Source organism: Hemiscyllium ocellatum, chromosome 2 (assembly GCF_020745735.1).
Source record: "Hemiscyllium ocellatum isolate sHemOce1 chromosome 2, sHemOce1.pat.X.cur, whole genome shotgun sequence".
In the NCBI taxonomy this organism is placed as follows: Eukaryota; Metazoa; Chordata; class Chondrichthyes; order Orectolobiformes; family Hemiscylliidae; genus Hemiscyllium; species Hemiscyllium ocellatum.
This window is the reverse complement of record NC_083402.1, coordinates 136656355-136672397: the sequence shown is the minus strand read 5'-3', so window position 1 is coordinate 136672397 and position 16043 is coordinate 136656355. Positions and strand designations below refer to the sequence as shown.

Here is a 16043-nt window from a genome sequence, read left to right as displayed (position 1 = left end):
AGAGAGAGGATGGTGGTTAGCAAAGAGAGAGCAGTGTGGGGGCGAGGGGATCCAGAGATCAAGCCCAGCAGGTGAGATTGGGGGGAGAGATTGGAGCCCAGTGCAGGGGTTGCATTGGGGGAGGGGAGAGAGATTGAGCCTAGTGCGGAGTGGGAGGAAAAGAGATTGAGCCCAGCGGTTCAGGCCGGTGGGGTGGGGGGTTGGGGTAGATATTTTGCCTACCACAGGGGGGTATAGATTGAGCCCAGTGCAGTGGAGGAGGGAAGGGATCGATCTCTCAAGGGGAATGTCCACCATGAAGCGACTGTAGGCCCATGGCTGAAGAAGGACTGTAATGTTGAACTGTTTATTTTTCTAGTTTACCTAAGATTTTAACTTAAGATACCTGTGAATGGTGACACTGAAAGCCTTTCACTGTACTCCTGTATCCCTGTACTTGAGTACCTGTGACAACCCTAATGCTAATTTTGTGTAATTTAAAACCTGTTGAAAAGTACCCAGTTGTGCAACAGAAACACATATTTTTTACATTTTGGCTTAATATGAGAGCTAGTCAAGTTACCAGTTCAAAATAATCTTTTGATTTTGCGATTTAAATAGTACTTCAGCAAATTTAGATCTACAGTTCTTCAGAAGAAAGGTTCAATTAAGAACAAGATTTAGTTAATATAAGATTCATGTAGATTTTGCTACACTTGTATCATCATTATACTTTCAGTATATGGAATAATCTCTAATGATAGTAGATCACCCACACATTATACATCTCTCCAAACTTTCATTATCTTGATATTAATAGAACAGTTAACTGAAGTAATATTGCCTGTTATACATTATCACTCAAAGCTAAAATTTAATCTTCTTTATGTTCTGATATAAAACAGATGTGCTTGGTCTATATGGAAAATAAATCAATAAATGTTTATTATCAGTTACAATGTACACTATCATAGAGAAATGCAGGGCCAATAACATAAGAAAAATAATTACATCACAGTTTGGCCGTATGAAACTGTATGAAATCAATTAATTACAAATAGAATCCACATACAAACTGGGTAATACCTCCCTGAACAGTTTGTACAGGTGCAGTGCTCAATCATCAACCATTCATTAATGGGTGACTGCCAATCAGGGCTTCCCCTTGACGATTCTGTGGTCTATATCGCTGATCTGTTTCAGGCATTGCTGACTTTAGACAATTCGGATTTTCAGTTTTCAGAAGCAAACAGAATTTGTTCTGTCACGTGGTGATGCGACCAACATTCACTTGCCAAGAAAGTACCACCTGTTCACTGGAGAAAGAGAGAGATCGATATAAGATCACTTCTGTCACCCAAAGTATTGAGGGGTGGATTTAGCATTAATTTCAGATGTCTTTCAAGGACTGCAGAAGCGTCACTGTTTCTTCAGGGATGAAATGATATCTGAAAAGCTGAAATATTGCATATTTTATTATTGTGCACATAATCAAATGAAGGCATTTATTTCCTCCACTGTACAATATGGAAAGTTGATGAGGGACCATTCTACAAATTGTTTTGCTGCCATTCTATAAATCTTGCAGTGAATATTGCAACATCTGACCTATGCAACTGACATTACTCACTCTAAAATCTCAATTCCATAAAATGTTGCTTGGTGGACAGATGGCTTTCGCTGTCTTAGTTCAAAGGTTTCCAAACTGGAAGAGGTAGGGAGTGTAATGAGGTTATTGGTAGAGCCAAGGAGCATAAGACTTGACTAAGAATGAAGCAAAGGCTATCCACTCTGATTCAAGCAGTAGCTGTTTCGTGCATTCTCTCTTACAACACCATGCAGTACTGGAACCACTAGCTGTAGTTGAGAGAAGGTTATAAAGCAAACACTTTAATGTAAACAAAAGCATGAACAAACATACAACACCGGAGTATACTTCAACCCATTTCCTCATCCACAAAGTGTAAACCTGAAGGAAAAATAAAAGTCCATGCTATTCAGTCCACCCAGCTGAAATGATGTATTCCATTTTCACCGTTAAAAGTTAAACCTGACTTTGCTGATACTGATGAATATCGACCTCATATGGAAATAAGCCAAACAGATGAGAAGGTCCTGATTACATATATGGGCCAAAGGTTATTTTGCTATTCAATTTTCAAAAGACCACCAAAGAGTCACAGAATGATACAGCACAGAGGTAGCTGCAAGATCTATTGTGTCTGTGCCAATTCTTTGAAAAAACTTTCCAATTAGTTCCATCTCCTTGCTCTTTCCCCATCGCCCTGTGAATTCTTCTCCTTCACTTATTTATCCAATTTTCTTTCAAAAGTTAATATTGAATCTGCTTCCACCACAATTTCATTCCAGATCAAAACAACCCTGTGCATAATAAACTGTTTATTTGTGTCGCTCTTAATCTTTTGCCAATTACCATAAATATGTTTCTTTTGGTCACTGATCATTTCGTTACTGGAAACCACTCATGATTTTGAACATCTGTATCGTATCGAATCCTTCCTTAACCTTCTCTGCTCAGCTGAGAACAACTCTTGTCTCTGCAACCTCTTGAAAGCCTTGACATCTTCAGAATGTGTGGTGCCTGGAATTAGTTACAATACTGCAGTTGATCAGCATTTCTCTCAAGATTTAGCACTTGGTCTTGTACTCTATTTATAAAGTCAAGGTTCCCACAACTTTTTTAACACTACATTTGTATTAAATTTCTTCTGCCAAATGCTTTAAAAGTTCACAAGTTGTCTCCAGAAGCCTTTTCTACCTTTTCTTGCATTTCTGTGTTTTGAGTCATTTGCAAATTTTACAATGATGCCCGACATACTCAAATCCCAGGTATTAATATACATCAAAAACTATAGTGGTCCCAACACTGATCCTTGAAACTCTTAAAAAAAGAGCTCTCGCTGCCATAGCCTGAGAAAATCAAAACTCTTACCTGCCCAACAAACTGTATCCATAATGGAAACCCAGCAAAGGAAGTGCCCATGCTGTCTGTTTCCAGGTCAGTGGCCATATCTCCACCTACCTTCGGAATTAGTCATTGGCTTTGTGCCACCAACAGTATTGCCAATACCCTACTTGAACTTGGATGTTGCTGCCTTTTCCACTTGCCTGAGGACCAGCAGACACACGGTCAAGCAAATAAGCACATTATTAGAAGAAATGAAGGGAACAGAGAGAAAGATATAAATGCGAGGGGGGGGGAAACGTAAAGAAATTGAGGGGGAGAGAAAGATGGGAATAAGGGCTGCTCTCTCATTAGAGAGAGATGACTGGAGGTGGTGTCACGACATAGAGTCATAGAGATGTACAGCATGGAAAACAGACCCTTCGGTCCAACCCGTCCATGCCGAGCAGATATCCCAACCCAATCTAGTCCCATTTGCCACCACTTGGCCCATATCCCTCTAAACTCTTCCTATTCAACTACCCATCCAGATGTCATTTTAATGCTGTATCTGTACCAGCCTCCACCACTTCCTCTGGCAGCTCATTCCATATGCACACCACCCTCTGCGTGAAAAAGTTGCCCTTAGGTCCCTTTTAAATTTTTCCCCTCTTACCCTCAACCTATGCCCTCTAATGCTGGACTCCCCGACCCCAGGGAAAAGACCTTATCTGTTTATCCGATCCATGCCCCTCATGATTTTATAAACCTCTATAAGGTCACTCTGACACTCAAGGGTAAACAGCTTCAGCCTACTCAGTAAAAAATGAGGTCTGCAGATGCTGGAGATCACAGCTGCAAATGTGTTGCTGGTCAAAGCACAGCAGGCCAGGCAGCATCTCAGGAATAGAGAATTCGACGTTTCGAGCATAAGCCCTTCATCAGATTCCTGATGAAGGGCTTATGCTCGAAACGTCGAATTCTCTATTCCTGAGATGCTGCCTGGCCTGCTGTGCTTTGACCAGCAACACATTTGCAGCTTCAGCCTACTCAGCCTCTCGCTATAACTCAAACCTTCAAACCCTAGCAACATCATTGTAAGTCTTTCCTGAACCCTTTCAAGTTTCACACCATCCTTCCTACAACAGGGAGACAACAGAATTGCACGCAATATTCCAAAAATGGTCAATGTCCTGTACAGCCGCAACATGGCCTCCCAACTCCTACACTCGATGCTTTGAACAATGAAGGAAAGCATACCATATGCCGCCTTCACTATCCTATCTACCTGTGTCTCTACTTTCAAAGAGCTATGAACCTGCACTCTAAACAACACTCCCCAGGATCTTACCATTAAGTGTATAAGTCCTGCCCTGATTGGGTTTCCAAATTACAAGACTTACTGAGTGTGAGGGAGAGTTATTTTTACTTGGGGCAAAGGGTTAACTGTAGCCGATTTAGAGAGGAACAGTCTAGAGAATGCAGAACAACGGTCAGAAATTCATGGTAGTCAGAGTCCTTGAGTGTTCTTGGGCTTTAGTCCTTGAAAGTAGCAGAATCCTTGAACACAGAAATATCAGCACTAGGGAGCAATCAGTTAGCAGCTCATTGGTTGAATTGAATGGAAATGAAAATTAGGAAAGACGTAAAACTGGCTGCCAAATCACTATCGTCTGTTTTACACGTGACTGCCCCAAGTCATGGTAATGTCAAAAAGAATCAACCTTCCATTTCAAAATATTAGAGAGAACAGCATCCATTTGTTCACAAGGTAAACTCATTGAAAATTCTGCACTAACATCATACCTTCGTCTGGGATACTGTTTGGCTTGACATATCCTGGTGCCTGTAAAATAAAGCATAATTAATTTTCCCTTGTGTACAACTCACCCAGTAAAGCTGTAACTTTGCAACTGAATATTGCACTTGAACTGGTTTGGTATTGGCTATTATTATCTGATTAGTGGAAAAAAATACATTGTTTGAGTCGCTGGGAAGAAGGGCTAACTAGAAGTGTAAGGTGGATGAGGTCTGTAAAAATGAATAACAAATCAAATCAAAATGATCCCGCTTCAATGAATTCTAGTGCCCTCTACGCGCATGAAGTCAGAAGAACTAGAGTAGCGTGCAGTCCAGGAGGAGTAAAACACACTTACTGGATAAGCTGGTAAGTGAAGATCACTTTTCTGGTTTTGTATCTTGTAATCAGTGAGGATTCAGAAACTCATCCGGCAGAATTTAATCCAGACCATGACGGTCTTGTCAGCTAGCTGCACGGCCAGCAAGAGTCCGGCATCACACCTTCTGGGAAGGATGCATTGTTGAGAGGTGCCAGTGTGGCCTGGGTTCCCAGAGACTTTACTAGATTACGAGATTACATACTAAACTACGTACAGCGTAGGAAACAGGCCATTTGGCCCAACAAGTCTATACCGGTCTTCCGAATAGTAACCCATCCAGACCCATTTCTCTCGGACTAATGCATCTATCACTATGAGCAATTTAGCATAGCAATTCATCTAACCTGCACACCTTTGGATTGTGAGAGGAAACTGGAGCACCCAGAAGAAACCCATGCAGACATGGGGAGAATGTGCAAACTCTACACACACAGTCACCCAAGGCGGGAATCGAACCCAGGTCCCTGGTGCTGTGAGGCAGCAGGGCTAACCACTGAGCCACTTGAGGTGGGAATCTTACTTCCTGGAGATGTTGGCCAAACAGTGCTATCAGGTGAGTGCTGACAGATACCAATGGCACATCAATCAAAGTGAGTAAGGATGATCGACAGGTGAGTGAGAATGAGGGTGGGCTCATTGGAAGAAAAAAATGTGAGGCCTGCTTCCCAGTCTCTGATCCTTCAATCAGACAGTGAGTACCTGACAACAAAGCTTTTCTGCATTCTGAGATCTCACCCACTGCTGTTAGCAGCAATAACAGCAGGAAATCCTCATGTAGACATTAACTGTCCACAACATTTACCAGAATGGGAAGGCATCTACAAACCATCCGGATCTGACTTTATCAGTCCAGCTAAATGTGCCCCATGGTTGGGTAGTAAAATCCACACCCATCATGGGGCTGGCTTGCTTCCAGGTGATGTGAAGGCTTTCGTGATCAAGATCTATTTTCAAGTCAAGCGGAGCTAAAGCAAGCAGATGGGCTCTCTGTTAAACTCCCACTGCAAGGTCAGCAGGAATTTGCCAGAGCAGATGTACAGTTGCCAAGGCAAGACGCAAAGTTTCCTGTATGGCCGTGTGGGCTATGGCTTCTCTTTGGCCAACAACATAATTAATCTCAGAGAGACATGGCAAGAGACCTTCTAAATTGATACTGCCCACTCCAGAGGAGAGGTCACGGGTGGTCCGGTCAGATTCTTCCTCCTACATACCGAATGGAGGTGGAGTCAGCTGTAATGTTTTCTTGCTGATGCAATCCCAGTATAATCATCAGGATGCGTTTTAGCCTTAATTAACCAAGAAGGCCTCAGCATAAACTTTAATTTGTGTAACCAGGAACGAGATATTATAGATTAGAAATATGATATCTCTCATCCATACATCATATTTGGTTTCTTTCCATTGCCAAGGCAATACATCAGCATAATTCACTTTGGGAATGATTTTAACTGGACCACCCACATTAATATCATGATTGAAGAAACAGAGCAATGACTGTATGGACAAATACTTCATTTCTTAACTGATCAAAGCCTCCTCACCACTTAGTCTTCAGTCAGGAATGTAATGTAACACTCACTACCTCCTGCATGTTGCTCTGGAAACAACACAATGCTATTCCAGTATAGGAAATCAATATACCTCCTCTCCAACACTACTGACTGCAACATACGTATTCTACAGAATATTCTGCAGTAATTCACCGGGCAAGAATAACAAGTAGCAAGGTATCAGGCAAGGCCAAACGAAGAAATAATGTAACAAGGGATAAATTAATTTTACAGTGCATGGATGCAAATGCACATGACATGGTAAATAAGATTGGTGAGCTGCACAATAAGCCCTTTGAGAATACACTGTGATGATATCCGGGACCTGCGATGGAAATACTTGTGATTGGTAACATAGAGTCATAGAGATGTACAGTACAGAAATAGACCCTTCGGTTCAATTCATCCAGGCCGAACATATATCCTAATCTAATCTATTCCCATTTACCAGCACCCAATCCATATCCCTCTAAAACCTTCTTATTCATATACCCACCCAGCCTTTTAAACATTGTAATTGTATCAGCCTCCACCACATCCTCTGGCAGCTTATTCTATACATTCACCACCATCTGCGTGAAAACGTTGCCCCTTAGATGCCTTTTATATTTGTCCCCTCTCACCCCAAACCTATGCAGTCTAGTTCTGGACTCCCCCACCTCAGGGAAAAGACTTTGTCTATTTACCCTATCCATGCCCCTCATGATTTTATAAACCTCTATAAGGTCACCCTTCAGCCTCCAACGCTCCAGGGAAAACAGCCCCAGCCTATTCAGCCTCTACCTATAGATCAAATCCTCCAACCCTGGCAACATCCTTGTAATCTTTTCTGAACCACTTTCAAGTTTCACAGCATCTTTCCAATAGGAAGGAGAGCAGAACTGCACACAATATTCCAACAGTGGCCTAACCAATGTCCTGCACAGCTGCAACATGACCTCTCAACTACTATAGTCAATGCTCTGACCAAAAAAGGAAAGCATACCAAACGCCTTCTTCACTATCCTATCTACCTGTGACTCCACTTTCAAGGAACTAGGAACCTGCACTCCAAGGTCTCTTTGTTCAGCAACACTCCCTAGGACCTTACCATTAAGTGTATAAGTCCTGCTTTGATTTGCTTTCCCAAAATGCAACATCTCGCATTTATTGAAATTAAACTCCATCTGCCATTCCTCAGCTCATTGGCCCATCTGATCAAGATCCCATTGTACTCTCAGATAACCTTCTTTGCTATCCACTACAGTTCCAATTTTGATGTCATCTGCAAACTAAACATGACTAAATCATAATAAATAATTGTTATAGTGTTGTGCTCCACAAGAGAGCTGTAAACAAAATATGACACATAGGAAATACTAGGATAGATGACTAAAAGCTCAGTCAAAGAAGTAAGGTTTAGAAGAGGGGTTTTAAATGAATGGGGAGAGGTGGTGAGGCAACATGTTTCAGGAGGGTTTTCTAGGCAATGGAAGGCTACCAATGGAGAAACGATTAAAATTGAGGATGTGCATGAAGCCTGAACTGAAGGAAAACAAGAATTCTCAGAAACTTGTAAGACTTGAGAAAGTTACAAAGAATGGCAACACAATGGAGAGATTCAGAAAAGGAGATGTGAATTTCAAAATAGAAGGTTTTAGAAATACTGCTAAGAATAGTTGCTTGAAAGTAGTCACAGATAGACAGGGTGGTTTGGCAGATTTGGCTCCATCAGTAAGCGCACTGAGTGCAGAGGTTGAGCTGTCTTCATAGCCTTCAAAGCAAGAAGAATTTAAGAAAAATGCAGAGAACGGCATCAACCTCAATACTGGCCTTTCTTGACTTCACAAAGGCCGCCAACTTTGGGAGGGACTATCGAGCATTAACTTTGGTTGCCCTCAGATCTTCATCACTGACCTCGGTCTGCTGCACATATTCTGTGATCCTTACCAATGGATCCACCGCAGACCATGTGCAAACTGGGGACAAACAAGGATACATCATCAATTTTGATGGACCAAACGGACTTTGGCCCATCCTTGATGTTGCTAATGTCTCATTTCTTGGCACAGTTCAATTTAGCTAAATTCATCTGCCAAAGTTTGATTGGTTTAGTTCTCCATGCATCCTATTTCTTATTCATGAAAAACACGTCCACAGGGTGGAATGTCACTGACACTGTCTTTCTAAATAAAACATGCAATTTATCTACTATCATGCATCACTGTATTAGGGTATTCTGAATCTGGTTCATACTTACTGAAAGTACAATTGTTTCTGCTTCTTTGTGACTACAATAGAAAGGGCTATTGTGGATTGTCACATTTTTGCTGAGGTTAAAAACAAAGACAATTACAACATTTACATAAATGTTCAAACAATAATATTTACAAGTCTGTAATAACTATTTAAAAAATTAGTAGAACAGATCAATTTTCCAAGAAACCACAGAGTTCTTAAGTCAGTGACAAATTGTATTTTCCTATTGGTTTGTAATTTAACTAATTTGTAATGTTTTGGATCATATTCTGAGCAGGTAATGAATGTTTTCAATCATCTTTAAGAAAATGAAACCAGAAAATAAAAGTAAGTGAAATAAATGAAACAGGAGCCACAAAACTGTGATAATTCCTGCGCAGCTTTTTGCTCCAGTATCGTGTGGCCAATATTATAACCATAGGCAAAAGTGAGGACTGCAGATACTAGAAACCAGAGTTTAGATCAGAGTGGTGCTGGAAAAGCACAGCAGGTTAGGCAGCATCTGAGGAGAGGGAAAATCTGATGAAGGGCTTTTGCCCGAAACGTCGATTTTCCTGCTCCTTGGATGCTGCCTGACCTGTTGTGTTTTTCCAGCACCACTCTGATCTAAACAATATCATAACCATGTCAACCCCACGTCCAAGGACAGCTGAGAGACACAAAAGCCACAAGAGGCTGGTTCTGGATTGAACTGGGAACTAAGGGGTAACATTGAATTGCACAGAAGTTTCAGTGCAGAAATAGACTGTCAAAACTCTAATTGAAATTTGCAAGTTTCTTTTGTAAATTTTTATTATTGCTCCATGCTCCCACCTCTAATTTTGGTTTGATTTGGTTTCAATATTTAAAATATTATAAACACGTTATTCTATCCATGCCAGTGGATGTGCTCCACACGAACTTCCTTCCAAACTATTTTCTTGATCTCAGCTTCCAAGCTTACTTCCTTTATCGTTTGGCTTTTTCCACAACAGATGGCGTCACTACAATGTTGGTTGACCATTTTTCAAATTAGCTACCAGCCAGATTTGATTAGATGCCCTACAGTGTGGAAACAGGCCCTTCAGCCCAACAAGTCCGCACCAACCCTCTGAAGAGTAACCCACCCAGACCCATTCCCCTGACTCATGCACCTAACACTATGGGCAATTTAGCATGGCCAATTCACCTGACCTGCACATCACTGGATTGTGGGAAGAAACCCACGCAGACACAGGGAGAATGTGCAGACTCTACATAGACAGTCGCCCGAGGTGGGAATCGAACCTGGGTCCACGGCACTGTGAGGCAGTCGTGCTAACCACTGAACCACCGTGCCGCCCTTTCCCCTCCTGCCTCTCAAGGAAGGATATATCTGGCTGGGGACACTTGGCTCCCGACCTTATTACACCTTGGCCCAACAAGGACAAAAGAGTGGAGGTGAAGGTGACACAGCTTGACAGACCATAATAGGAACGCGAGTAAGCCATTCAAACCCTCAAACCTGCTAATAAGATCATGGCTGCTACAATACTTTTTGTGCTCACTTTCCTGCTCTTCCTCATAACCCTTGAGTCCCGAATGATCAAGAATCTATCTATCGCAGCATTTCATATACACAAGGACTTTGGTCCTACAGTTCTCTGTGGCAATGGGTTTCAAAGACTCTCAACCTTCGTGAGAAGAAATTCCTCTCCATCTCAGTCTAAACTTGGTGCCCCTTAATTCTTCCTAGACTCTCCCATGAGGGAAACAATCTATCATCATTTATCCGGTCAAATCCCTTAACAATCCTACATGTTTCAAAGGGATTACCTCTCATTCTTCTAAACTCCAGTCAGTAGAGTCCAAACCTGTTTAGCCTTGGCTCGGAAGACAATCTCTCCACACTACATGTCACATTTGACGGAGTATGGTATCTAAAAGCATACTGGAGTCAATGGGAATCAAGAGGAAATCTCTCTCTGCTGGTTGGAGTCACATCTAGCACAAAGGCAGATAGCAGTAGTTTTTTTGAAGACAATCATCTTAATCCCAGGACATCACTGCAGGAGAACCTCAGGGTAATGTTCAAGGCCCAACCACCTTCAGCTGCTTGGTTAATGACAATCCTCCATCATGAGGTCAGATTTGGAGATGTTCGCTGATGAAGATGCAACGTTCAGTATCATTCATGACAGCTCAGATATTGAAGCAATTTGTAATCATAGACAGTAAGATCCGGACAACATCCAGGATTAGGCTGATAAGTGACAAATAACATTCACAACAAAAGTGACCAGCAATGACACCCTGCAAAGAGAATCTAACCATTGTTCCTGTTACATTGCCATTGCTGATTCTACCATTATCAACATCCTGGGGGTTACCGCTGAACTGAAATAGCCATGCAAATAGTGTGGCAAATTACTGAGTTATGAAGCCACAATGCCTGTCCACAAGAAGGCACAATTCAGGAGTGGGATAGAGTATTTTCTACTTGCCTGAATGGTGCAGCTCCAACAATAATGAACCATCTAAAACAAAGCAGATCACTTGACAGGCAGCAGCATCTACAATCTTATCAACACACTGCAGGAACTCACCAAAACTCTTCAGACAGTACCTTTCAAACCTGTAACCTCTACCATCTAAAGGGACAAGGGCAACATATGCATTGAATCACCATCATTTGCAAGCTCCTTCCAAGGCAAATCCTGTTTTGATTTGCAACTATATTGCCATTCCTTCATTGACACAGTGCAAAGACATTGGAACACTTTCTTTAACAGCACGATAAGTGTTCTTACACTCAAAAAAGACTGCAGTGGTTCACAATGGCAGCTCATCATAATAGGGACGGGCAAAGAATGTTTGCCTAGCCAGAAATGGCCACATTCATGAATGAATAGAACATCCCACCCTGGCTTGAGCACACCATGGCTGGTACATCAGACCCTATCATATCCTTCTTGTCCATTCTCCCTTAAACTGGGTTTATGCTACTTATTCCTGGATTTATGCTATTCCTGAAGAAGGGCTTATGCCCGAAATGTTGAATTTCCTGTTCCTTGGATGCTGCCTGACCTGCTGTGCTTTTCCAGCAACACATTTTCAGCTCTGATCTCCAGTATCTGCAGACCTCACTTTCTCCTCCTTTATGCTACTTATGTCAATTACTTCATGGCAGCAAGATCTATCTTCTAATCACAGTAAAATGTAACAAGTCATTTTTTTCCTACAAATGTGGCAATAAAGACGGATCCCAGCATCTATAAGTTAATTAAGTTTGATTTAATCTCTAGAAAAGAGGGATTTTATGTATGAACTAAATGGAATACACTGTATATCATTACACATAATTGTGTAAATTTTAAAAGTTTACAAGTTCAGAACTCTACTACTGTTGTAATTAAACATAATTAAAACTCACCAACTAATGCTACCTCCATCAGCCTTCTTGCAGATTAATGATTGCCAGTATTGATGAGTAGACTTAATCACTCCAAGAGCAAAATTCTACAAATGAAAGTACAAGGATCATATTTATCCACTTGTATGACTATATGGTCAAAATTATCAATAAAATTGCTTTAAAATGGTAAGAAAACACTAACATAAACAAATTAGGAGCAGGAGCCAGCCAGTCAGCTCCAGCGTTCAGTAAGATCATGGCTGATCTGATTACTCTACATTTCTGCATACCCCCATCAACGTTCATATCCTTGTTTATCAAGAATCCATCGAAAAAATATTCGAAAGACTCTGCATCCACCACCTCTTCGGGAAAAACATTCCAAAGACTCACGGCCATCTGGGAGAAGGAAATCCTCCTCATCGCTGCCTTTAATGAGTGACCCTTTACTTTGCAAAAGTGGCCCTCTGGTTCTAGCTTCTTCCACAGGACAGTACGTCCTTTTGACGCCCGACCTGTCAAGGCCCCACAGGATCTTGCATGCTTCAATCAAGTCACCTCTTAATCTTCTAAATTTCAACCAATTCAAGGCCAGCCTTTCCAACTTCTCCTCATTAGACAATTGTCCATTCCAGGTTTCACCCTTGTAAACCTTCCCTGAACCGTTTCTACACAACCATATTCTTCCTTTAATAAGGAGATCAAAACTGCACACAGTACCACATTGGTCTCACCAGTATCTTGTATAATTGGAGCACAATCTCCTTTCATGTGTACTGAACTCCTCTCACAGTCGAGAATGTGGTGCTGGAAAAGCACAGCAAGTTAGGTAGCACCTGAGGAGGATGAGAATCGATGAGGTCATCCCTGATGAAGAGCTTATGCCCGAAATGTTAATTCTCCCGCTCCTCGGATGCTGCCTGACCTGCTGTGCTTTTCCAGCACCACGCTCTCGACTCTGATCTCCAGCATCTGCAGTCCCCACTTTCTTTCAATTCCCCTCACAGTAAACAATAACATCCTATTAGTGTTATAACAATGGATTAACCCCATTGTACTATTGACAGCTTTGAAGTCTTAGTTCAAAAATGTGTTTTTTAAAACAGTAAATAAAAGACTGCAAGTGTAAATTCAGTCTGGCAAAGCTCTGTGTTGGACCCATGGAATGTCACACCTTTAGAATGGTAGGGAAACTTCAAACAGAGACAGTGGCATAACAGAAAGCCACATCGAGTGGGCTGTCTAGCTCTCTCCCCACAACCCACCCATTCTCCTCACCCATGGTAGATCACTACCTTTTGCAGAAATTTTGTGCGTTCATGCTTCTAGAAATATACAAAGAAAGAATTAAAATCCCAACTGTAAGTCTGATTTGTGTGGAATAGCATGCCAATGAACAGAGGTTCATGGGTATCAGCTGGGGGTTTCAGTGCTAGAGTGCTATGATGGTCATAATTTGGAGACACCAATGTTGGACTGGGGCATACAAAGTTAAAAATCACACAACACCAGGTTGTAGTCCAACAGGTTTATGTGGAAGCGCTAGCTTTCGGAGCGCTGCTCCTTCATCAGGTGATTGTGGAGAATAAGTTTGTAAGACACAGAATTTATTGCAAAAATTTTCAGTGTGATGTAACTGAAATGATATGTTGAAAAATATCTGGATTGTTTGTGAAGTCTCTCATCTGTTAGAATGACCATGTTGGTTTCAGTTCTTTCATATGTAAATCGCAAAACATTTTTTTAAAACGTTACATTCTCAAGTGCACTTTAACAATTGGTGTCATGGCAGCCCGGATCAGGTATTGAAGGTGTGAGCTGCCCTGTGTGAGGCTGTCTGTATCACAGTGGTCAGACTGATTCTCATCTAAAAAACGGATTTACAGAATCTTACATGGATTCATGCAGTTTTTGGGCAAAAAATGCAATTCCGCAATTACAAATTAACCCCACAAACTTATATGTGTATGTGTGTTGTGTGGAGGGGGGGGTATGAGTGTCTGTGAGAGGGTGTGTGTATGTGTGTCTGTGAGTGTAAAGGAGTATGAGTCTGTGAGAGGGTGTGTGTGGGAGTGTATGTGTGAGTGTATGAGAGAGAGTCTGTGTGTGTGTGCGCGCGCATGTATATATGTCACCTGTAATGTGACATGAATCCAAGGTCCCGGTTGAGGCCATTCCCAAGGGTCTCGGACCTGGCTATCAGCCTCTGCTCGGCTCTGCTCTGTAAATCCATCATTAACAAGAAATAGGACAAGTTGTTTTAAACTAACTGCAAAAGCTAAGACTCTCGAACATAACTCTTCGGCTATCATCATTGTACTATTTACTCTTCACAAACGACTCAGGCAGACTGATCTGTACAACTTCAAACGCTTATCTTTTCTGGCTTTACTTCTCATTCCTAATTTGTGTGTATGTTTAGATTAGATTACTTACAGTGTGGAAACAGGCCCTTCGGCCCAACAAGTCCACACCGACCCGCCGAAGCGCAACCCACCCATACCCCTACATTTTACCCCTTACCTAACAATTCACCTGACCCACACATCTTTGGACTGTGGGAGGAAACCGGAGCACCCGGAGGAAACCCACGCAGACACAGGGAGAACGTGCAAACTCCACACAGTCAATCGCCTGAGTCGGGAATTGAACCCGGGTCTCAGGCGCTGTGAGGCAGCAGTGCTAACCACTGTGCCACCGTGCCGCCCACTAATGTGCATTGTGTTATTTTTTCTTTTGTGCTTAGTTACTCAAGAAAGTCTACTTAAAACACATACTTTCAAAACATGAATTTTTTGGTCTGGGAGAAAAAAAATAAGGATTTCAGGATACTGAGGGAGGCCCGGGAGGAGATTTCTGCGACCTTGACAGACATCTTTGTGCCCTCCTTAGCCACAGGCAAAATACCAGAGGAGATTGGAGAACAGCCAATACAGCTCCTTTGTTTAAGAAGGGCAACGGGCTAATCCCAAAAATTATAGGCTGGTAAACTTTACATCAGTGGTAAGGAAATTATTAGAGAAGATTCTTTTGGACAGGATTTACTCGCATTTGGAAAAGAATGGACTTATTAGGGATAGTCAGCATGGCTTTGTGCGGATGGAGTTGGGGGCAGGCGAGGTTTGAGGGACAGGGTGGGAGCAGATGGTGCAGGCAGGGGATGGAGGTGGGGTTTGGGGTGGGCAGAGGGTGGGGGCTCGAGGGCAGTGTGCTGCTGCCTAGTCTCCTGAATGGGGAAAACTCTGAGCCCCTGAGGAAATCAAATATCCATACAAAATAGTGCCCGACCATCTTGTTCGGATAATCGAGGTTCCTCTGTAAATGACCTAGATGATTAGTAAGTTTGCAAGATGACACAAAAATTGGTGGTTAGTGAGAAAGATTGCCAAAGAGTACAGCAGGATAAAGTTCAATTGGAAAGTTGGGCAGAGGAATAGCAGATAGAGTTTAATCTGGACAAGTGTGAAGTGATACATTGTGGGAGGTCAAATGTAAGTGTAAGGTACACTGTAAATGGCAGGAGCATTAATATATAGAGAGATCTTGAGCTGTAAGTCTATAGCTCCCTGAAAGTGGCAAGACAGTGGATAAGATGACAAAGAAGGTGTCAGCACAGTTGCCTTTATTAGTCGAGGCATGGAGTTTAAAAGTTGGCAAGTCATACTGCAGCTGTATAAAGCTTTAGGTAGGCCACATTTGGAGTATCATGTGCAGGTCCGGCTGCCCCACTATAAGAAGGATGTGGAAGGTTTGGAAAGGGTGCGAAAGAGGTTTACCAGGATGTTGCCTCAATTGAAGGAGAGGTTGGACAAATTTAG

At 42.1% G+C, this 16043-nt stretch overlaps 1 protein-coding gene across 1 annotated transcript in view; it reads right to left on the bottom strand.

The window, feature by feature from the left end:
• Positions 1 to 926: 926 nt before the first annotated feature.
• The window catches only part of LOC132829102 (inorganic pyrophosphatase-like), a 56909-nt gene continuing 41792 nt past the window's right edge, over positions 927 to 16043 (bottom strand). The window contains exons 8-11 of the mRNA XM_060846423.1: positions 12244 to 12329; positions 8854 to 8923; positions 4691 to 4730; positions 927 to 1295 (exon numbers count right to left, since the gene is read on the bottom strand). Of these exons, the coding sequence (XP_060702406.1) occupies positions 1267 to 1295; positions 4691 to 4730; positions 8854 to 8923; positions 12244 to 12329 (225 nt within the window). The 3' untranslated portion in view covers positions 927 to 1266. The remainder of the gene's footprint in view (positions 1296 to 4690; positions 4731 to 8853; positions 8924 to 12243; positions 12330 to 16043) is intronic.